Source organism: Anas platyrhynchos, chromosome 1, assembly GCF_047663525.1.
Source record: "Anas platyrhynchos isolate ZD024472 breed Pekin duck chromosome 1, IASCAAS_PekinDuck_T2T, whole genome shotgun sequence".
NCBI classification, from domain to species: domain Eukaryota; kingdom Metazoa; phylum Chordata; class Aves; order Anseriformes; family Anatidae; genus Anas; species Anas platyrhynchos.
The window spans coordinates 92,565,685-92,588,864 of record NC_092587.1 but is presented as its reverse complement, the minus strand read 5'-3'; the positions used below and the strand labels follow the sequence as shown (position 1 = coordinate 92,588,864).

The 23,180-nt window shown below is 37.6% G+C and overlaps 1 protein-coding gene across 12 annotated transcripts in view; it reads left to right on the top strand.

Annotated features, from left to right (window-relative positions):
* Window positions 1–23,180, top strand: part of GUCA1C (guanylate cyclase activator 1C) — a 127,847-nt gene that overhangs the window by 89,585 nt on the left and 15,082 nt on the right. For 3 of the 12 annotated variants that reach the window (XM_072024362.1, XM_072024360.1, XM_072024358.1), the window contains one exon: window positions 3,555–3,727. The exons of 8 other annotated variants lie outside the window; for them this stretch is intronic. In XM_072024362.1, coding sequence (XP_071880463.1) covers window positions 3,572–3,727 — 156 coding nt within the window. In that variant the 5' untranslated portion in view covers window positions 3,555–3,571. Of the gene's footprint in view, window positions 1–3,535; window positions 3,728–23,180 lie in introns of those variants that run through there. One more of the 12 variants, XM_027449456.3, reaches the window with a different exon arrangement.

Here is a 23,180-nt window from a genome sequence, read left to right as displayed (position 1 = left end):
TGTGTTTTGCTTTTGCCTCTTAGAGAACAGGTATAGGACATAATAATAAATCACTGATCTACAGGTTTATTACTGTGTATTCAGAGTTGCATATCTTCAGATAGGAGCACACTGAAAAGCTTATAGGAAAATTTAAATAGAAAGTATCCTAATAAGGAAGTGTTAAGCCTGCGGCAAAAGGTGATGGGAAGATGCAAATGAAAACTGTAAGCAAAAAAATCTGACATCAATAATTTTATGATAAATATGTAAACTACAAATAAACTGGGTTTGCCTGTATTGTAGCCAGACATCCATCTAGGATAGGACCTTTTTCACAAACAGCTTAGTTTTTTTCCAAAATAATTGGCCTTCATTCCTTCAGTCTGACCACCAGCTGGATAAAGATAAGGCAATTAAACATTCTTTGGATCATGTCTGGACAGTAAAAATAGCCCTACTCATTAGTCAGCTCAAAAGTACTTCTGGTCTCCTGTTCTGTCTCCGGCAGTAGCTAGGGGCATATATCTGGGGAACAGATGCCCCTCAGCCACCCTCCCTGCTTCTAGCAGCCCATGGCTACTTAGTCAGATAACAACATTCATAAATTGTTTCATGAATTTTTCTTATACATAATTGTCTAATTGCATTTTGAACCTATATTTGTTTACTTCTGTGGGACAATTAGTTCCATGGTGTAATAATGCAAACGTTTCATTTTTTTTAAGACTTCCAAGTGATCCTTTCTCAAATTATTTTGCAGAAACATTTCAAATAATTCTGGAAATAGAGTAAGATTTTTTTCAGTTCAGAGGCCTGCAATTTTTATGGCCACAAGTAAGATTGTTGCATCCTACTGTAGCAAAGGGATCAAATAAAAAATTCTAAATGGTGCTATTTTCCTACATCCTTCAAGTGCAAGCTATGAATTGCAGAGACTGATGGTGCTAATATATAGCACTTTGAGGTTTAGTCAGAATTTTGCTATGGGCAAAATGCTGGGGTTAGAGTTTACTCCCTTGAAGCTTTTCCATAAAAGAGCTCTTGATATCTCTGTCGTGATACCATGGGATTTGCTGTCTGCGATTTTAGGTTTCAAATGCTCATTATATTTCCCCCCATATTTCATAGCATCATGTGTAGAAAACTTGACATTAACTAGACAATTTATCAGAGCCTCAAGGACCTTTATTTTATAACCTGTGTTAGTAATCTTGAGTAACTTTCATTACATCATGAAGGTCTAAGTCAGGTGTCATCCGGTAGAGTGTGCAGAGGCTCCACGTGACGTGATTTTTTGGTTCTGTTTTTTTCCATGCCCATGTGCATGAGGATGAGGTCTTTGGAATGAGGACTTCTTTGGAATTGAAATCCATTTTTCAACCTGATATGTAAACTCAGCTTCTCATTTCCAGGCCACGTACTTCTTTTATGGCATCAAATTAATTTTTTCATCTTTTCTTGTAGGGCTATACATTTTCAAAGTCCCATCCATCTCTCTGCTCTGTGTTTGGTTTCCTCTTCCAGCTGCTTTTCCCCCAATATTACATTGCCGTTATGTTGCCTGTGGATATACAATCCAAATTCTTCACTACCTTGTTATTCTCCCTCATTCTGCTTCTTGACTTTGCTTTGTAACGTCATACATATGAAGAAATGCAATAGCTGGTTAACCTTGGTGTGTAAATAGAATGAGCCTGAGACAATTGTGCTTTAACCAGAGAAGCCTGTTTTCCTCGGAGTGAAAGTGAGGATAGTGTTAAATTGCTAAAAAAAAGTTGCCAACATAACCCTTAAATTCTGTACTTTGCTATAATCCACCAGTAAAGCTATGCTAACAGGAATGTGAATACAAGAATTCCTTTGAAAACATTTCCTATTTGCATTTGATTTTTCTTCCATGTTACTTTTTTCTTCTGGAATATTTTGCCGTTTTAATTTTACATGATTTTTGTGTCCCAAATCTTTATTCACCTGAAAAATTAAACAGAGCTCAAAACACACAAAGGCAGCATGGTCCAGGGTCATTCATGCCTCCCTTTCTGTGCACACACAACTAATGTACCATAGAGATGAAATTTGTAAAGCATCTGTCTCTCATGGCTGTTGTGTTGACTATTCCCAACTAAACCAGACTGACTCTTCACTCAAAAGAAAATTCAGGTTATGCAGCTACACACTTCTCCATGGGAGGACTGCATTCCACTGCAATTATTCAATTTCTCTATACAAAATAAGCAGCTTTTCACTCACTCTGCTGCTGGTCACTCTTTTCCATCCCACTCAATTGATCTATTTTCTTGTACAACACACTGTTTTGTGAGACCAGACAATGCAAAGCTTAAATAAAGTAGTTTCAGCTAACTATATTTATTAGTATTCAATTTTATTGCAAACTTTTACCTGGATCTGTTCTTACAGTTGTTCCCTGGTACAACCATACTAAAATTCATGCTGACCTAAGGGAAGGGAAAGCATGAGACTGAATGCACAGTGGCAGTGGGGGAACATTTTTTAGGACAGCAGTGACTTATGTAAGACTCAGACACTTGTAGAAATGCTTTCTAAAGACAATGTCATGGTTTTTGTGCTTAGTGTATAGTTGTTTTCATTTTTTCAGGTTATCCAAGTCAAATAATTTTATAGTTTTGGCCTATAAGGTAATACCTTGTACTTGGACCAATGTATATAGAGAAGTACTAAAACTGAAAAGTCAGTTGCTTTAAGGCAGCTGTCCAAAAAGTATCCAAAATATTATCCAGCTATTAAAATAAGAATAGAAGAAATGTTCATAGAAGCTTTACTTGAGGGTGGTATTTGAAACTCACTCACCAAAGCATTATTTATGTGCTTTTTACTATTTAAAACTCTTTCAGCTCCTGTAGACGTACCTTGATGTCTCACGGTAGGACTTAGATCAACTTCTTGTTTCCTCTAATGTATTCAGTAGCTTATCTTTTCTTGTGTAACCTCTTCCCAGGGGGAAAAAAAAAAAAAAAAAGTGAGAAGGCAAAGTGACTGCAACTCATCCAACCTTCAGGTTACCAATATGCTATAGTTTCTATCAAGACTCCACAAGTTACTGTGAAGAGCGTGTGCTTTATCTTTGTAAATATAACCACTGCAACAGTGAAAGGACATCTGGGCTGAAGGTCTTGTTAAAACCTTGTGAATTATTAAAACAGGTTTAGAAACTACTCTCAAAGCCCCTGCGTGTTGCTTACTCAATATTCATCCAGTTTATATAGCCTTAGCACCACAGATGCCAACACAAGATGAGAATCAGCACAATGTGTCCTCATGCCCTGCTGAGGCTCTGCAAACTGACTGTGCACAAAGACTGTGATCAGCTGATAAAACCATGGTGCCCTGAAACTGGGCAATGGTAATCTTGCTAGGGTGCTATATTTACTTAGTCTATATTGGTAGCGATCTATAAGAGGTTTAAAGTAGCTCTCAGTGGCAGAGCTGGTGTTTGAGTGATTGTTGCTGGGAAGCAAGAATGAACGTTTGGATGAATAAATACTGAAAAAGGTTACCTGGTATGTTTGACACTATGGGTGCTGCTGGATCAGCTGATGACATTAACGCTATGGAAATTCACCATTGGTACACAAAATTTATGAAGGAGTGCCCATCTGGACAACTTTGTCTGCATGAGTTTAAACAAGTCCTGGATCTGCATGGACTTACTCCTGAAGCTAACAGCTATGTTGAACAAGTATTTCACACATTTGACATGAATAAGGTAAGAATTTATTTTTAACTTTGTGACATTCTTATGGCTATAACATTTTATATGTTCAGCAACATGTCTCAGGGTGATGGTAATGCTGGCTATTCAGAGGTAACAGAAGTGAATCAGAGGCGATTCAATAGAAAACTACTGGCAAATAAATGGGAATGGCAGGTAAAAAATTTTGAATGCTCTGTTTCCAGCACGTTTTGCTGTTTTGGAAATCGCCTACGTTCTAATATTTGTTGAATAACTTCTCATCTTTGTAACGGGTATTTTTATTATTATTCTCTGTGAGTGTTTGTATTTGGAAGTTTATTTGCATAACTCTACTTGAAAAAATATTTTTAAAGCACTAAATTTTTGTCTGGGTCCATTGTTGTTAATGCTTTAATAATATAAAACACAGCCATGATAGGATTTCTTCTGTCACCAAATAAAGGTTTCTGGATTCATTCTGAGCACCTGGTACGACTTAGGTTGGTATCGGTCAATCCCCCTTTTCCAAAGATACATCTTTCTGATTAAATTCCTCATCCCAATTTTACTTCTTAACATCCTAGGTTAACACAAAAGCCTCCAGGAGTTGTTGGTTGCCTTTCTGTCATTTGTTCTTCCAACTCAGAGTTCATACAGGTTCTTTCCAGCCATGAGACCCATCGAGAAGATTGTGCCTTGTTATTTTCTCCTTGAGCCAAATAAGGAAATAAAAATTTCTATTAAATACAGAAATGGAGAGTCATCTGTAATTCCTACAGAAATGTTTGTCCTTGACTGAAATAAGGTTTAGGCTGATTTGTCAATAGTAGAAACAACAATCAAAGTCAGCTTCCAGCTGAAAAAGCAAATGGGTCTATCATGGAGTAAAAACATTAATACATAAATAAGTAAAAACATTAGTGTATCAGAAAATTGAGCCCTCAACTTGCTTAAGTCACTTTTCAGAAAACTGGAATGTGAAATGAACGCTTCTTGAAAATCAGATTTCTGTCAAGGTGATGGCATCCCAATGCAAGACCAACTGCAGGCATCAGGAACCTGGGTACTTGCCATGGAATAACTGAGGATGGGGAGAGGGAGTAGCAAAGTACCATTTTGAATAGTTTTGCACCAACAGAAATACCCAGGAGAACTTGTCACTACTGTTGCTAGTGGTTCCTATCTTTGAAAATACCTATTCTACTCAGTAAATAGTGTAGCCAGTACAGGCAGCAAGTGCAGAATAAGTTAGATCACAAACTTTCAGGGTGCAGTTGCTCTTCACCACCTCTTTCAGCTTTTTCTACTATCTGTAACCCTTGTAATAGTAAATATAATTAAAGCTGTAACAATTTTCTTCACTTGTTTGTAATACTCATAGTACTTAGAATGTGGTTATTGATGTTAATGTTTGCTTTTTATATACTTGAGGAATTACAGTCCAACAGATTACAGTTGTGGAAAACAGTTTTCCATGTCTATGTTATTTCCATAGGGGAAAAAAAAAAAAAAAAATGTTGTCAAAGTACCTAGCCTTTCTGCATGAGGACAAGACATGTGTGTACCTGGCACCTGTCTAAATAGGGAAAGAGCTCAAAACTAACAAGGGGGAGAGCTTTATAAAAAGGGGAATGTCTTTTAGTTGATCAGCTGTGGTTTTTGTTTTTGTTTTTTACAAGTTACTGATGACAGAGCCTTCCTTCTAGTTCAAATAGCTTAGTATCCAGGGAGTAGCTTGCTCAGGTTATCTGATGAATACTAAGACATAGGCCTTAAACTTGCCAGGTTATACACCCATCAGAGTTTTATTGCTACATAGTCCCATCTAGTGATCTCTAATTCTGTTCTCTCCTCAACCCATAACATTTTAATCAATCGACATATTTCAATAAAACTGCACGGAGTAGGAATTTTAGCTTATTAGTTCCTAAAGTTGTCATAAAAATTGGCAGCTGGGTAGCAGGGACACACCCAGGATGATTGCCCCACTCATGCAGAACTCAGCTTTTATTCATTGTTCAAGGCAGCAGCTGGTTGGCACAGCAATCAGGCACTTGTTTTCTTTTGCCTGGTGAGGATGCAGGGTGGAGCCAGGGTACCAGGGTGAGGAGATTCAGCAGACAATAGACAGAGTCTGTACAAATGAAGGCTTTTGTTTTGCTCTTCCCAGAAGAGCTTGTTTAATTAATGTTCCATGTTAGACAGAAAAAGATGTTTCAATATTTTATCCATTTGGAAGTCTTCCCCCCATTTTGATGAAATTAAACAATGATTTGGCCTTTAGGGCTTCATAAAATCCACTATAAAACTGCTTATGCTAGGCTTAAAACTTCATTATTTAATAATGAGCTCCAGCTAAAGATCTGATCTTCATTTCCAGTTCTGCAAGATGTTTTAACAATCAGACATTAGCTACTGTAATCTGAGGCACGGATTTCATTGTATATTTTCTTAATTGAGCTGTTGCGGCAGAAGGCTCAGGAAAAGGTATTTTGAAGGCAGGATTGGCAGGGCACATTAAGAATCGTCTTATACCTGTGATTGTACAGTCTGTATCCTTTTGCAGCTGGGAATATTAAGAAGAATGTGACATCTACTCCCAGATAAAAGGCTGTCAAGTTTTTCTCCTTGTCCAATCTGTTTGTATAATTTAGTAGTTAGAAAGGCTTAAAGAAATGCATTAACTGAACTGCAGTGTTTTACAGCAGTATAGCAACAGGATTCAGATACTACACTTAGCATCTAGATGAGCTTGGTTATGTTTTTCTCTTGTAACATATGGAATTTTTATGGCTTGTCATAGGCTTTCTTAGAAACTGTCCTCATACTGCTCTTGATCATTCTGACCATATCAACTCTTCCCTAACACAAGTGTGACTTCTGAGTAGTGCAATCAAAATGGATTTGTCTTTTGGATGCTGGTCTTAATGCAGAAATCCAGCTCGAGGCTCCTTTCCATGCTAAGCTCAGCCAAAGGATCTTACTACGAGATGACTCAGCTCTTCGCACGTTACAGGAACCAAGCCTCTCTGCCCTCTCTCATACTTCCGTGGCATAACAGCCTACCTGATCCAGTCAGCAAAAACTATTTAAGTACTTCTTAATAGAATAAGGAGATATCCTCTTTTATCTGTTTGTGAAAAAAGCTACATATAAATCAACTTTCTGACAGGTCATAACATTTAGAGTTGCTAAAAGTTATTATTCAGACTGCCTTGCCCACTGCTAGTTGAAAACTACAGTGATGTTTTTCTTTTTTTCTAAAGTCTATGTGTTATTTTTCTTCTGCTAGAGGATCGGATTTTGTCTACTGCCATGATAGTAAAGATCTCTTGCCAGATCTTTGACATTACTGAATGAGGAAGAATTTGGGATCTCATATCTTGCAGTATGTCTGTCATTTAGGAATTGAGGTTGTAAGTAAATAGCAGAGAAAGAGAAGGCTTCTTTCTGAACCTGAAATTGCTGGAGGTGGCTTTATCAGCTTCCAGTTTCAATAAGACATGCTTCAAATATACTGATTTCCATCACTGTATTATCAGGGAACCCATCACTAAGATTGTGTGAATAGAACTTGTGTTAAATGGATTATGCAAATGAAGCAATATGATTACATTTTAGTTACTCTTACTGATTAAGAATTATATAACTAAGGGCATGTTCCTACTTCTTTTTACATCAAGATTATATGAGAGGTATTTACCTCCTACTTCGGATTGAAAGGATGTAATTCAAATTCAAAATATGTGTTTTAATTGGAGGGTCATGAAGAGTGCTTTCAAACCCTTCGAAGAAGTCCTAAATCTCACTAGCTCTGATTTATGTACTTTTTTCTGGTTCTGGTCTGTGAAATTCACTTTTTTTTTTTTTTTTTTTAGATAACCTGATGTCTCCTGTGTGAGTGTGAGGTTATCAGAACATTTGTATTCAATGCCAATGTTATCCTACTGTATGGTCTGTTTATATAGTATCCTCTGTCAGCTGGATGAACATGCATTAGTACACATTAGTGTCACCATATACATCATTAGTATTTTGCAGGATTTGTGATTCTCTCTGTTTTACAAAGGGTTGAAAGTAAAGCCCCCATACAAGACACAAAATTTGCTGCACCATTTCACATTTTAGGAGGCATTCAAAGTCATCGTAGCCAGCACATTTTTAGTGCAAAGCATTATGATTTTAGTAAGAGTACCAGGGCTGCAAACCTGACACAGGCTTGTACACAGCATAAGCAAAAACGTCATGTTTCATCTTCAAGATAGCCCCTGAAGATGCAGGATGAGCCCTGAGAACATGTCAAGGTGTTGAGGTAGCTCTGGCCAGGGAGATGTATGTGCTTATTGACAAACCTGCTTGTGTTCAAACAGATTGCGGAGGATGATCCTATGGAGTTTCTATTTTTGCCTAATAGGGATTACCTAATCTGCAGGGATCTTTGAGAGGTTTATGGTAGTTTTACAGCTCCTGGACTGTGGTTCAGGTCTAGCTGGAGGCAAGCCAAGGAACGCAGGAGCACTGTGTAAACAGTGCGGTGTGGATGGAGAGGAAGGGCGGACAGCGTTATGGGTGCTGGGGAATCAGCAGATGATTTTGCTGCAATACAAAACAGTGAATGGTACAAGAGATTTATGAACCATTGCCCTTCTGGACAGCTTACTCTCCATGAGTTTAAGACAATACTTGGTCTATGTGATATGAACCCTCGGGCGAACATGTATGTTGAGCAGGTGTTTCAGATTTTTGACATGAATCAGGTAAGAAACTTTCTTGGACTATTTTCATCATGAAATGTGTATGTTAGCTTGCACAGTGGAAGATTTTGGCTTAGTGATATCAAGTAAGGAGGAGTAGGTAAACAGAAGTTGTTTTGGTGGTTTTTGTTTCGCTTTTTCTCATCAGCACAGCTTAAAATCAGAAAACCAGATTTGTTGGATTATTTCCAATGTCTTTTAGGGGGCTTAAGAGAAGAGCTCTTCAAAAATCTATCAGAAATGTTTGATTCCTTGCAGGTAGGACTGGCCAAAAGTCTGAAAATTGTCTTGTTCCTCCCTTTCGCTGTTGAAATTTTGTGTGAATATTTCTGTCTTCATTCTCCTTTTAAAGCATGTTTTTCCCCACTGTTTCTAAAGTAAAGTTTCTTCAGCTGTATTAGGCTGCATTTTGGGGGACATTTACAATGAATATCATTTTATTTTCTTTATCTGATTACTACCATTCTTATTGTTATTTGGAAAGTTTGTAAAACAGCTGTTATATTTCCCTTCCCAACTCCTTAAAAATAATAATAATAATAATTCTGAGCAGAGGAAGGATGATAGACTCAAATTATTACATTAAATCAGAATTCCCAAGATGGTGTTATTTGTTCTAAATATAAATGGAAAGAATCAAGAAGTGCAGAGGAAAAAGAAAAAAAATAGAATCAAAAATACAATTAGGCAAGAATAAGATAAGTAGATACCAGCCATCCAGGAGGAAGAAGAAATAAGAAAACTGGAAAATAAACAACATATATGTGTATATATATATCAAATGAAAATGTACGAAGAGTGAAAAGAAGAAATAGTCTAATCTCAACTTGGTATATTAGTTCAAACCCTTGTGGAATTGAAATGCAGGTTGCAGAGAAGGTGTGTTGAAAAGATAGTTAAAATCTTAGTGGCAGATCCCTCTTCTATCCAAAACTGAGCTGACACTTGGACCAAAAAAAAAAAAAAAAAAAAAAAAAAAAAAAAAATTGTATGGGAATAAACGTGGTAGTCTGTTGAGCTGCAGTAAGAGGTAAAAGAAGAGGCTAGGAATAGCAGCCCCAAGATCAAGCACTTTGGGCATTGCTCCATAGAGCCCACCTTTCCTACAAGCCAAGGAAAGCACTTGGACGAAATTGCTGAACACCAATATGCAATTGCTATTTAGCAGCTACAACAAATCATTGCATCTCTAGCTGGAGCCACTAGGAGATGCAAGTTGCTCACAGTGTCTGCTGGGCTTGGGAACAGCTTGAGACACCAAGGAGAACATCAAAACGATGGTGCTTGATTGAAGAAGGCAGGCTCTCCTTTCAATTACACATTTACTGTTATTTCTGTCTTTTGGCTATCTTTTCCCTCTTCTAAAATGCTTAACTCAGTGTTTTGTTGTTTTGTTTTTTGTTTGTTTGTTTTTTTTTTGCTGGTGAGGGGTGACAGAATAAATAAATAAATAGAAAGGGTGCTTGAATACCCTAAGTTCTTCCAAATGGCTGTGCTGTGTAGGCAGATAAGAAGCAGCAGCTAGGATTTAGAACCGTTAAAGAGCTGTACGTTACATTATTAACTTGAAAAATCCAATTTGTCTAAGCTGAAATCCTTTATGAAAACAGTCTGTGGCATCAAAATGTCATTGGGTTGGGAGTTAATTCAGAGACACGGCCCTTAATACAAAGATTTAGGGGACTCTTGAAACAAGAATTTATTAACTTAAATTGAAAATGATTTTTATTAATTTATGTTAAAAAGATTCTTACAGACCATTGATATTGAGCATTTTTATTTTTTTTCTTCAAAATTAAGTACTGCCTTTTTTTTTTTTTCTTTTTCTCCCCAGATTATCAGGGTGCAAAAGTTGAGGGATTTGTTTTCTTTCTATTTCTCCCAGTTAGAATCAGGCCACTTCCTTGACCTCTCAGGTTAGACTTGATGAGAGGACTGTTTTCTGTCAGTTCTAGTAAGACCACTTAAAAGTAACAGTTTAATAGTCATTACACTGCTCAGACAGAGGTTTTCTTTCCCACTTGCTTGACGTCAGTTCAGGAAAATCAGTGAATTTGCAATAGCTACAAAAAAGAAAGTATTCCTGACCCCACATGCATAGCTGCTTGAGGAGGATATGTTTCTCTGGTGACTAGAAACCTTAATGAAAACAACAGCTTCAGGAGGAGCCCCTTATTGTGTTAAGTCTTTGATTCCAAATGGGAAACATAAGGTCAGTATCTCAGAATGCTTCCCATAATCATTAAAATGAAAACAACTGTGCTGCAAATGTTTCTGTGGGAAATATAAGACATTATTTCATTATGCACGGTCTGCTGGTTATTTATAGATACTGGTGTGTGTAGCTAACCAGATCAGCAGAATCATGTCTCTGAGTGCTTAGTTTAATGATAAAAATGCCTGGGGTAGAGTACACACAACTCAGGTAAGCACAATTCCTTTTCTCATCACCAGCATACATATCACTGTGCTATACTTGTAATCTCCATGTCAGGAATAATGAGGCAGTAGTAAAAAAAGGAGTCAGGCATAAAAGGCTTCTGTAGGTGTACTTCTAAATGGTCGCTGCTTTCCCTTTCTGTTTTAAGTTCATACATAAAGCCAAGGAGGTCATTGTAGAAATATAATAGAAGACACACAAGGACTTTGATTATGACCTAACAAAGTTGTGCCAGTGCTGAATCAGTGTTTTCAGTGAGAGAATAATCAAGTGACTGTACACCTGATCCCACACAGTTTGCCTTGTGTGCTATGGGTAAGAGGCCATATGAAATAGTAAAGAACTCTCATTTCCTCCTCCCCATGCTGGAGTTAGCAGGAATTTAGTGAGTCCTCTGCTCTCAGGCAGAGAGACTGAAGATTGTGTCCTACTACAAACTTGCCTCATCAGAGCAAAAGCTGTCCGGTTTACGGAGGAGAGGAAAACAACCCTTAAAAGAAAGCCACCATTATGACAAAGATACAGGAGAGAGAAAGCCTAACTTGGTCTAACAAATGTACCTTGGTAAGTTACATTTGCCTGAAAAGACGCAAAAGGACTCTGAAGCTAGCTGGAGATGGGCAGTAGCCATATGCATGTGTGGAGCTCACAGTGATACTCTTAACAGAGGGAGGTGACAGGATGGGGAAAGAAAAGCACTCCTCACTCAGCTGGCTAGGCTGGGAAATGGGAATGCCTGCAATGGTGCTTTCTGTGGTAGCTCCCCTCTGCAACTGATATGCACAGTGGTAGTTGCCTTGTGAGGGTTAAACGACATCTGCAGGTGTCTGTAGGCACTCAGCACCAGTGGGGCATCATTTGATAGCAGTGGAGCATGGGGAGGAAAGGAACGGGAGGAGAAAGAGAGGGCGTAAAGTCCAGCAGCACAAGCTGCATCACACAAGAGAGAGAAATGGCACTTTTCAGAGCAAACAGTGGGTAGGATTTGCTGAGGAAGGGAGAAGGCAGTGGGATTGGAGAGCATCAGAATAGATACAAAAATCAAGGGGAAAAGACAAGAAATTAATACAACTTTTAGATAAGAATTTGTAGATAAGATTTTTATTCAAATGCATTTAAAACTTGTCATTTGCTACTTTGAGCACTAGCAATTGTCTTTTTTGTCTTATGCTTCAAAGAGGTAGTATTCAGTTGAATCTACCACAGTCTAAAGATATGTGACCTTGTTTCACAATACAGGGTTTTAGTATCTGCTGCTCACAATTGAGTTACCACTGCTTTCATAATAAAGAGAGTATCTTCTTTAATATTTTACTTTTCTGCCATTTTTCATATCAAGATAGTTCCTAATAACCTTGCTGTGAAGAAAAAAAAATAAATATAGAAGAATAAAAAGAGGAGCAACCACTATTATCAGCCTATGTGGAAGGGTTACTTTTTTATTATTTCTAAAGAAATCCAGATGGCATCATGCCTTCCAATACTGATGAGATTTTATACCATTTTCAGAGCAGGATTACTGAATCTGATGTTTTTCTCATGTTTGCCTACAGAGACAGTTTTGTTTTAGCTACAGCGTGAATTTTCTGTGTGCCCCATGTTCTTGCAATTTCACAGAAGTCTGTCCTTGAACCAACAATCTTCTTTATTATAGGATTGTCACATTTGGTGCAAGTACATTGTATCCCCATTACCTGTATGGACCACTTTCTTACTTCCCAAAATATTGTACAGACTCCAGAAAGCTCCTTGGCATCTCTAACGTAGAACTCAACAGATACTGAAATTTTATCTTGGTCTTTCACCATCAGTTTGGTTTGCCATAGATTGCTCATTTGAAACTGATTCACTGGGCTTCCTATCTACAGGATAGTCCCTATAATCTTTGTTTCAGTGCTCTTTGAGATGGCATTGCTATATTAATTTCTTCAGTGCAGCTCCACATTGTTATGACTTTTTTAAAAAAAAAAAAAAAAAAAAAAAAAACAAGTAGAAATGTTCCAATGCCATTGGCTTTAGGAACAGGTGATTTCTGTAGAATTCTACTATCTCATCACACACTTTGTCTGCGAGTTTATTAACTGCTGTCAAACTATGCAGCAGGCTATAAATTTTAGCCTTTTTGTGTGCTATAAATCTCACCTTGTGTTTTTTTTTTGTTTGGTTGGTTTTGTTTTTTGTCATGTGTAATATCAACATTACATACTATTCCAGTTTCCCACTAGGGGTGAAGGATGCTGTGACAGTGAACTATAAATCAGATCTTCTTCCCCAGGCATTTTTGCTGTCTTTTACAAATATTTTAGTTACTGTTATTAAATGAAAAGGATCCTGAAAACAAGTACTAAATTAAACTTGGAATGATTTTAAAGTAATGTTTTCTTGTTAGTTTTATGAGAAAGTGCAAAATCTGACAAAAGTCTGACTTCTAAGGCCCCAGCTTTACGTCAGCACAGCAGTCTTTAATGTGCTTCAGTCACCATGGGTACACTTTCTCATAACTTGTTATTTGGAAGAAAGTAGCAGGGGAAATGTGGGGAGTTTGGGGGCAGAAGGTGGGAAATATGGGTGGGAATGGAGAGGGATAAATAGATGTGGGCAATTCCCAAGTTCCCTATGCCTAAGAGGCATGCCTGGGAGCAGTGTTTGCAGAAGGTGATGTGATTCCACAAGAGCAGAGAGAGAAGAGGAAGGATGTCCAGGGCTGGGTGAGTTACTGATGAACAGTCCTTACCTATCATATCATGTGAAGTCTGCAGCTTGCCTAAGTTAGGTCCCTGGTGCCCTGTCCTTCTCTGGTATTTGACACAATGACTGTGCATCATTTTAAGTTTTTAAGGTATGATGGCTGAGGAAGAAAATCGGGCTTTTTTGTCAGGTTGTGCATAACCAAAAAGTTTGCTTATTTCCCTTCACCTCCCTTGTCCATGCTTCCTTTTCCCTTACCCCCACTGCTCCAGCCTATGCTCACCTGCAGACAGGCAGTAGATTTCAGCTGGGGTGCTCCTCCCTCTGCAGAGAAGAGTGTTTTGTGGCAAGGATGGGATCCTGTTGTGTCCCCCTCCCTTTTTGCCTCAGCTCCAGTAGATGGCCTAAGCCCCACAGGGACTTTCCTGCCCTCCCTGAGGAGTGGCAACAGAACTGCTTGCTCAGCCCCAGGACCTCCCCCATGCCCACAGGCACCACAAGCTGAGCAGACACGCTTCCCTGCTCCCTGCACAAGATGTGTCATCGCTCTCCCTGTCACTGGGATCACATAGGAGCTCTAGGACTCAGAGATGGCTTCTGGGGGAAGGACAGCATAACCACCACCCAATTTGCTGGGCATGCTCTGCCTACTGGAACAACTTTGGCTAAGGCCATGACAAAGTTTGTGCTTTCCTGCTCAATCTTCAAAAGTTTGTGGGCACTTCTGAGGAGTGTTCAAGCTTTCTTACTCATATGCCTCACTGGGTATAATATCATATTTAATATATGATATTAAACTTAATAATGTCCTTGTAGAGAGAACTGCAGCAAAAACCATTAAGAGCATGTGGAGTCCTTTTCAGAAATTGACTGAACCCCATAAAATATTAATTGTTCTCTGGCTACAGTTGTGCTGAAGGGAGGTTACTGTTTTTCATAAGACACTCAGCACTTCACAGGACTGTGCTCTTTAACTCCGCCAAGTGATGGTAAATGAAAAGGATAAGCACGTGGGACTGTCTTGTTCCTACATCTCTAACATCCTATATTTTTGCACTGGTATTTATAACTCCAGATTTGTCTGTGACACAGTAATGCCCCTGAGCTGCTCATCTCCCTGTATAGAAGCTAATCAGTACAGAAGTATTATTGATACCTAACCCCTTCCCTGACCTCACAGAGGAAGAAAGAATTCACTTCCTGAAAGCTGTAAAATAAAAAGCAGGACTACAGCACTGACCAACAACAAGGAAACTTGTATTTAATCTATTTAACAGACCAAGCTGATTTTTGTTAAAGGAGTTCCTTTAAAAGATTCCTCTTTTACTCAGGTTATGTCAGGAGGCTTATGACCAGAGTGTTGCATTTTATTTGGGGACCCGTACTCTGAGAGGGCAAATAGGGTGCAATTGCACACCTACAATGGAGAAGATGTTACAGCGGGCTGCCTGTTTGCATTCTCAACTTTCTCCATCCTTATTTATGGCATAAATTGTAACTTTTTCTTAAAGTCAGTCCAGAATTAGACTTCTATGTGTTGCTAATGGTTGGCATATAATTAATAGTCAAACACTGTGATGATCTCCTAGTTTTTCTAGCACGCATGTTTGTAGTGAGTGTGAGTTTGGCTTTTCAAGAACTACAATTTGAGCATGGCTCTGTTTACTTCCAGTTTAGCCACATTATGAAATCCCATCTGGTTTAGAACCAGGCATTAAAGGTAATCTTACGTGGGTACAAATAGTCACTAAATAAAAATAGAAACTCAGTTGTAAGAGGTTTACCATGGCCCTTTAAATGCAGTACTCGCCTGAGTTCTGGTCATGAGCAAGACTCTGAACCTGGGAGATATAATTGTGAACAGAATAAAAGAGACACTTGTGCAATAATATGGGTGCCAACGAATCATTGCCAGGTGATGGCCCTGTCCCAGAGATGCATCATTATTACAGCAAATTTATGAGAGAGTGCCCATCTGGGCAACTTAGTCTGCATGAATTCAAGAAACTCCTGGGTCTGCAGGGGCTGGATCCACAGGGAGATTTATACATTAAACGAGTGTTTGATATCTTTGATCTGAACCAGGTAAACCTTCTTTTATTTACGTCTTTAATGTCATACTATTGTTTGTGAGTTGTAGCCTGCAGGCTTTTCTTTGTGATCTGCTCACAAAACTGCTGTCATGGACAGGGTTGCTGCTGTGGTGCGCTAAAGGTGAAGAGGTGGGACTGTGTTTTGCGAGCTTTGAGTAGGACTCTCAGTAGTACTTTCCAGGTGCACTTGAAAAATATCAAGAAACAATTCTGAAAATTAGATGTAATTTGCAGTTCACAGGTTATTCTTCTTCTATCCTTTGCATATCCTGTTCTTGTATGTGAGCATATAAAAATATTTGTATGTGCAAATACAAAGTTAGTTAACAAATTCCTTTTTCACAGCAATATTAGACAAAGGGGAAAATATAGTCTCCACTTAACCAATAAAGTGCATCACAGATGCACAGATTTGCCCAAAATACTGTATTGAATGTGTGGCACAGAGGAAAATGTAGCTAAGATTAGGAAATAACACATATTGCCCAACTTATGAGACCAGAGGGACTACCAAATGAAGAGGTAAAGCAGATTCTTTGCACTGTATCTCCAATTTACTCTCCCTGAAACTGCAATAACTGCTCGTGGTTGCAGTCAGCTCTCCCTAACGTGTAAGCAATGCTCAAGTTATGGCCATCTGGTACTTGTGTGCAGCACCTTTCACTAGGTGTAGAAGACCTTAGACCATGTGGTTGTGAAGGAAGAAGGCAAATAACATGGAAGAATCTAACAACTGACAGACTGCTGGGCAAGTGTGGGCTGTTTCCTAGGTCTGTCTTGAGGACTGCCTTATGCTTGTAGGTCCTGGAGCTGGCCAGCTTGAGCCCTCCACTCATGGCAGTGCTGGAGTGTCCCAGGACACTGCCTACCAGCACAGCCTCTGCAGATTGCTCTACAACTCTGGATTGATATAGAAGTGTGGACGGTGAAATAAATGCAGCTTTCAGAAAGAACATGTGCTCAGGTTTAGTTGCTGTGGCAGTGGCCAGATGCATTTAAAATGGCAACACCTTGCTAATAGTCACTTCTCTATCTATGGGGTAATGTAGAGGAAATCAGTCTCAGAAAAATTGCTTTACTACTCATTGTATTGCTAACCCTCACACCTTTTATGAATACATTCTCAGGGGACAGCAGGCTATGGCTGTATAGCCAATACAGGAGAAAGTATTTCCTATTACTGCCTTTTCCATGTCTCTGTTCTGTATTTCTGATTAGTTGTATTTTAATCTCTATTCAGTTATAATTATTGTGTTTCTGTTACCATACAGCCTGAATTGCTTTGCTTCTTTTTCTAACACTCTGTTGTTAACAACACTGTTTTCATAAACTTAATTATATTTTTTGTTTGTTTCTGAGACTGAAAACCACTATTTTAAGGTATACTTCTGGAAATAACAAGTATCAGGCAAACACTTTTCAAGTACCTGTCCATGATGCTTTTATGTGGTTAAGCTGGGAATTAAGTAGCAACAGACCAGCCTCTCAGGGCAGGAGAAAGGAACAGTGTATGTTATTGATGAGTTAAAATAAGAGGATTTCCTCACTCCACATGTTCGCTTTTTGTCCTGTACCCTTGCTACAGCTTTTTCTTCTCTGCAGGAGAAGAAATGGTGGAAATGTAGGCTTTCATCCTGAAAGGTGCTTTTAGTTAAGTACAGATATGTGAAGAGTGGTCAATGGATAGCTGACTGGGAGTATCACACTGTGGGCTCTTAAATGGCAGCTATGATTGTACAAATAAGGGGTCTTTATCCTTCTGCAACATTATGTAGAACATTTAGGCACTCTGCAATACTAAACAGATGATAATCTTTCATCTGCAAACCACTGAAGTTAATGTATGTGAGTGGTTGCATGCATAATAGGCATGGATTCAGAAATAATTTGGTCATTTGGGCTTTTTCTTACAATCAGTTTCCCTCAGCACTACAGAGACTTCTCAGGTTTGTAGGTCAAAATTTGATTTCTTTTGCTTTTGCACTCTTGTCTGGTTGTTGCTTTCTAATAAAGGGGTCATTACCACAGTGAGTGGTGGAGTATATAAAATTTCTTGATAGAAATGATTTCTTTTCGCTTAATAGTACCTTTTTATATAGCAGTGGTGTTTAGCTGGAGAGCTAGCAAACTTGAACATTCTCCCATGTTTTGCCTAGCTGACTTTTATAGATATATGACCTGATTTTTCCCTTCTCTAACTTTTTGTAGCCAGACAAAAACATGGTTTAAAAGTGGGGTTTTTATAGTTTAAAACTGTCATGACTTCTATTGCTGAAGTTTATATATAAAATCATATGGTCTGTGGACGGGTTTAAAGTTCATCTAAATCTGAAGAAACTAATTCTTGGAAACTTAAGTCATTTAATCAGGTCCTCTTCTGTCAGCATAAAATATGTATTTCTCATGTGGGCTTCTGTTTTCACACAAATAGAAATCTGCTCAGAAAGCTGTGCTAAAGTGCTGGGCCTGAGATTAAACTACAGTTTCAATTATAGCAGCTTAATGCTTCTTGAGGTAAGTTGGGGTCACCCATGCCTAGAAATATGCCATCATGAATATTATAATTAAATACTCTTAAAAAACGCATAGGCTTTCTCCTCCATGTTTCATATATGCCCAGTTTAAAATTTCTAGAAGGTAAAATGTGAAACATTAGCCTCATAGGAAGCCAATGAGGCTTGCGGGGGAAAAAAATTACAGTAGTGAATTGCATTTCACCTCCTTGTTAACCTTTCTGCTTCCAGTTGAGGTTTGTTACAGACATCTTTCGTCTACTTAGGATTTTGATTTAGAACAAAACAAACAAACAAAAAAAGAAAACACACACAAAAAAAATCACTTGCCATTGAACTGGGAACAGTGAAAAAATGATTGTGATAGCAGGTTATGGTTTTTGTTTGTTTGTTTTTGTTTTTACCAGTTAGTGATAGATTGATAGCCTAGTCAAAGCTTGGTTCACTCACGTCATCCATATAACTGTTAACATAAATTCAGGTGCAAGCCAAACCTTAGAGTTCCTCAGATTTAAATTGGAGATAATAGTTCAGTACCCTTCTTATGGAAATGACATTGGTCAGTCAACATGTGACAGTAGGGGGTACATCTTCACAGCACAGTTCAGTCTCGTGTAGAGATATTGAGGTTACTTCTGGCCTTGCCCATAGCCAAAGCATGTTAGCTAGGAATATTGCACTAATTTACCATGCTGAAGAGGCAGTGCTACTGTGACTGTAGGGCTTCCTGGACCCATGAATCTTGCATGTTTGTATGTGACAGAGAATAGCATTGTACAGGTATTCAAGCCAAAGTCTCAACAGAGTGCATCTGTTCAATGGATAAAAGCTGTTCCCAGTCAGTGCCCATTTCTGTTGGAGTTTAGTGACACAAGCTTTGTCTTCTCAGGATCATACTCTCACTTCAAACAAAAATCCAGATTACTGTCATCCACATCCAATGGCTTCTAGGTATGTTTGCAACTGCTAAATTTAATAATTGAATTCTGCAAGAATAGATTGATTGAGTTCTTGTGACCTGTGAAGGACAAAATTTACATAGCCATTTAACACGTGAAACAGTGTACTGAAAAATGGGATGCCGCTATGGTAGTTCTCTTATTGCCTATTTCATCATTAATTGAAACTAGCTACAAGAATAAATGTCTTGTTGCTTTGTAAGAAAATTGTATTTTAAAAGTTAGATACACTATGAAGAGTAAAGAGTGTTGATAGGATTTTGGTATGTAGCTCCAGAGGAAAAACATGCAATTTCAAGGATTTTCTGCTAACATTTTGTAAAGCATTAGATGGCCCTCAACAGAGAACAGCAGTTTTTGCTAAACCTCCTGTGCAGAGATTAAGTTGGTAGATGCAGAAAAATGGATGTTCCATAGCAAAGAGTTTACAAAATCTTTTGATAAGTAATCAACTGCTGATGTTAATTTGTAGTCATCCTTCTAGTTTGTGCTTTTTCATTTAATATTTAAAGTAGCCCTATGATAGAGTTCAACTGACATCATAAGGTAGATTAGGACAAAAAAAAATGAAAAGGGAAAGAAAGTCACAGCACGTTATTTACTGTAGAACAGGTAATAAGAAATAGAAAAAAGTGTTACTTAAATATAACAGTCGTCTGTCAAAATGTCTACATAGCAGTGAAAACTATATCTCAAAACATCTTTTGTTGGGAGCCAGATAACCACTCCTTTTTTCCTCACTCTACCCTACTGTACTTCTGTGCCTTTATTTTTTTTATTCTGATTTACAGTGATTTTCAGGTAGACTTTTCATTATCTTATTCTGTGGTCTGACTATAAATAGATATTACCCTCTCTGGTTACAGTGGCTTGAATGGGATTAGCCAATATCTCCTCTTGGGTATTGTAGTAGAAGGAAAGGTACATTATATGCTATGAAATCCTCTGTGAAAGCAGTGGTTGTAGTTCATTCTTAGAAAAATATAAAAATGCTCACAGAAATATTTAATGTTTTTCATAGATGTTTTAGTGAAAACTGCAGCTCATTGACTTGCAGTTGCTTTTTCCTCCACTTTTTCCCCCTTCTTAAGAAGTGTGAGAGACAAAGAAATGTTATTTTCATTGACATTATATGATAAGTTGTAAACATTTGATATGACCCAACCATGCAGTGGTTTCCTATCCCTATGTGACAGCTGCCTTCCAGGTTCCCGTGAGAGCATGAAGAGCTTTTAAAGCATTGCTAGTGTGCAATACTTTGAACACTACCTGGAAATATTAAGTGTTCCTATTTCTTATGAGATTTATTAGAATGACTCGGGGTATCTCTGTTAACTTTCCTTTCCTTAAAACTTGGTTCTCCAGTTGGGCTTCCTTTCTTGGACTGCCTTCCTCTGAAGTGTCTTGAGGACCCCAAATAGCTGCTATGATATGAATTGTCAGGATGCCTAAGAAACTGCCTAGGCTGATTGTTGCATCCCTACATCTCTAGTGGCACTACCAAAGTTGACACACATTTGATGTTATAGCTTATAGTTGTGAGAGGATGATAATTATAGAAATATTTTCCCAAACTTTTCTGAACAGCTTTTGTTTTTTGTATCCTAAGTCTTCAAATAGTTTTGGAAACATAAATTCAGCTGCACATGTAGTTTTAGGGATATATTTAGGCTGGCATAACTTTTCAGGCAAGTAACTTTTCCTAGCTTACTCTAACCAGCCAGGTTAACCAAAGCAGTAAGACTGCAACAACAACATATACATTACACACTACAATAAGGGGTCAGAAGCCATATAAGCTGATACTGTGATTGCAAGACATGATAGATTTTATGTCATTTGTTTTGTATGTCATTTCTTTTCTGTGCTTCTTGAGATTCATTGTGCTCAGCACACATGGGTAGTGCTACCACTTTGCCTAGAGAAGTATAACTCTTGCTTTTTCTGGTTTTGAACACTTTTTCATTCTCAAAATTGCCTCTAAATAAGTCTACACAACAGGAAATATTTTTAAAATGTTTTTCTTTTCATGGCAATCATAGCTGTCACATTGTAAAGTCAGCAATAAAAACCTGTGTGTCAAAAAATTAATTAGCTTCTAAACCAAGGGCTAGATGAAAATAAGAATAGAAATGTTTCTTAGTCAGAAATAATCCTTCTGTCAGAAGTAACAGAAATCTACAGCTTTTCTTGAAATATTCTGGCTTTTGGGAGATGATATGTACATGTAGAAATCCTTTTCACATTAGTTTTGGACACAATCCAACAAAAGCAACAAAACCAACAAAGCCAGACCATTTGTTTTGCCTTAATCTGAAGTAATGTTGCATAAAATTATCTCAAACATAAAGTAACTAGTCTGATTACTGTAAATAAGGACAAGATTAAAATATGGTTTGCTGTGTTCAAAGTAGTATAGTTATATCATTTTTTGTCAGTACGCCTAAGTGCCTTTTAAATGTACTGTAAAAAAAATTCCATGGAATAGAAATGATTTTCTATAACTATTTAATCTGGCTCCATGAAACATTACTCAATTTATAGATGGTTTTAAAGAATGTCTTTGTTCTTCTTCTTACCTCCAGTTATTTTATTTTAAATCATTTTTTATATTGATTCCAAAAAGGCTGTAGAAATCCTTTACTTTGTAAGGATTTCCCATAATTATTGGTGCAATTCTGCAATTTTGTTTTCTAATGGTTTGGTATAGGATTTATTGCTGTAATAGTACTAACTTACGCTATAATAGTGTGTCATTGCCAGCTAAAAGGCTATTTTAATAATATCAGTAAAACCATCACTTGCTAAATGTCAGTACAGGGGAATTCTTGAATTCTTGAGTACAGATGAATTCTGCTGCACCCACTACTGCTTTGGCAGCTGGCTGTCAGAAGTCTCCTTTCGCAATAAGACCCAGCACATGAGATCTGCATGGGCTAAGACTGCCCAGCCCTTAGGTCCTGTACAAAAGGAAAACAAAAGGAAAGCTTTAGAGTTTTCTCCTGTGCGCCTACTCAATGACCAATCTTATACATCAAGCTGAAGCAATTACACTTTTGTAGCAAAGTGTGTAGGGCTTCTTTGAAAATTTCATTTAAGTGTACACAAATGAGCATGTACTCTGCAGTTGTCATTGAGCTTTAAAAGCACTTGGAGCATATTACTAACATTACCAGTTAATGCTAAATTTTATCACATTAAGTGAACAGGCAATGAAGATTAACTTTCCACAGTTAATCATAATTACTTTAAAATACTGCTTGTTAAATTATGATGTAGATAAAGAGAACAATTGATTTAAAGAGAAACAGTTCAGTAATATGTTTCTTTTATTTAAAGAAATTATTTTTCAGAAGTACAACCATAGTTATTTTCTATTTATTGCCTTAATAATTCTGAATAGAGCAATTGAAGGGTACTTCTAGTTTACATTTTGTTTTTTCTTCCTTTATCACTTTAGTGTTGCTTTGAAATACCCAAAAATATGCAATTTTGATTAACGCATCTGTTGGTGATAATGATGTTGGTGAACCAAGCTTTGGGAATGATAAGAATTGCAGAAGAAATGCAACAGAAATTGGATGATCTCTCTCAACTAATTTGGTCACAAACTCATGTAATGACACTAAATTTATATTGTTCTTGTGATGAGACATGATCTATACTCTTCCATTATTACAGAAATAAAAAATGCTTATGAGATAAAGGTAAAGTATTAACTTTTTTCTTCCTTGAGGAAGAAAATCTGATAGTACAGAGTAGTCTAGAGAATGATAGGAAATGTGGTTTAATTAATGCTTTCTTGCATGCATTCCTTGAAGCATCAATGCCTAAAATATGATCCACCTGTGATCATCTGCCAAATAGAGCATCTGCCACTAGAAGGCATCTGTGTCTTCCAAGTGTTTTTTCTATAGGTTTGTCAAGCAAGAAAAATTTGCTTAAACTGTCAACAAAAATTTGCTGGAAAAACAGAAGGCTATGGAGTCATGGCTGTTTTTTGTTGTTGTTTTCTCTTCCTTGCCTACTCTTTTATTAT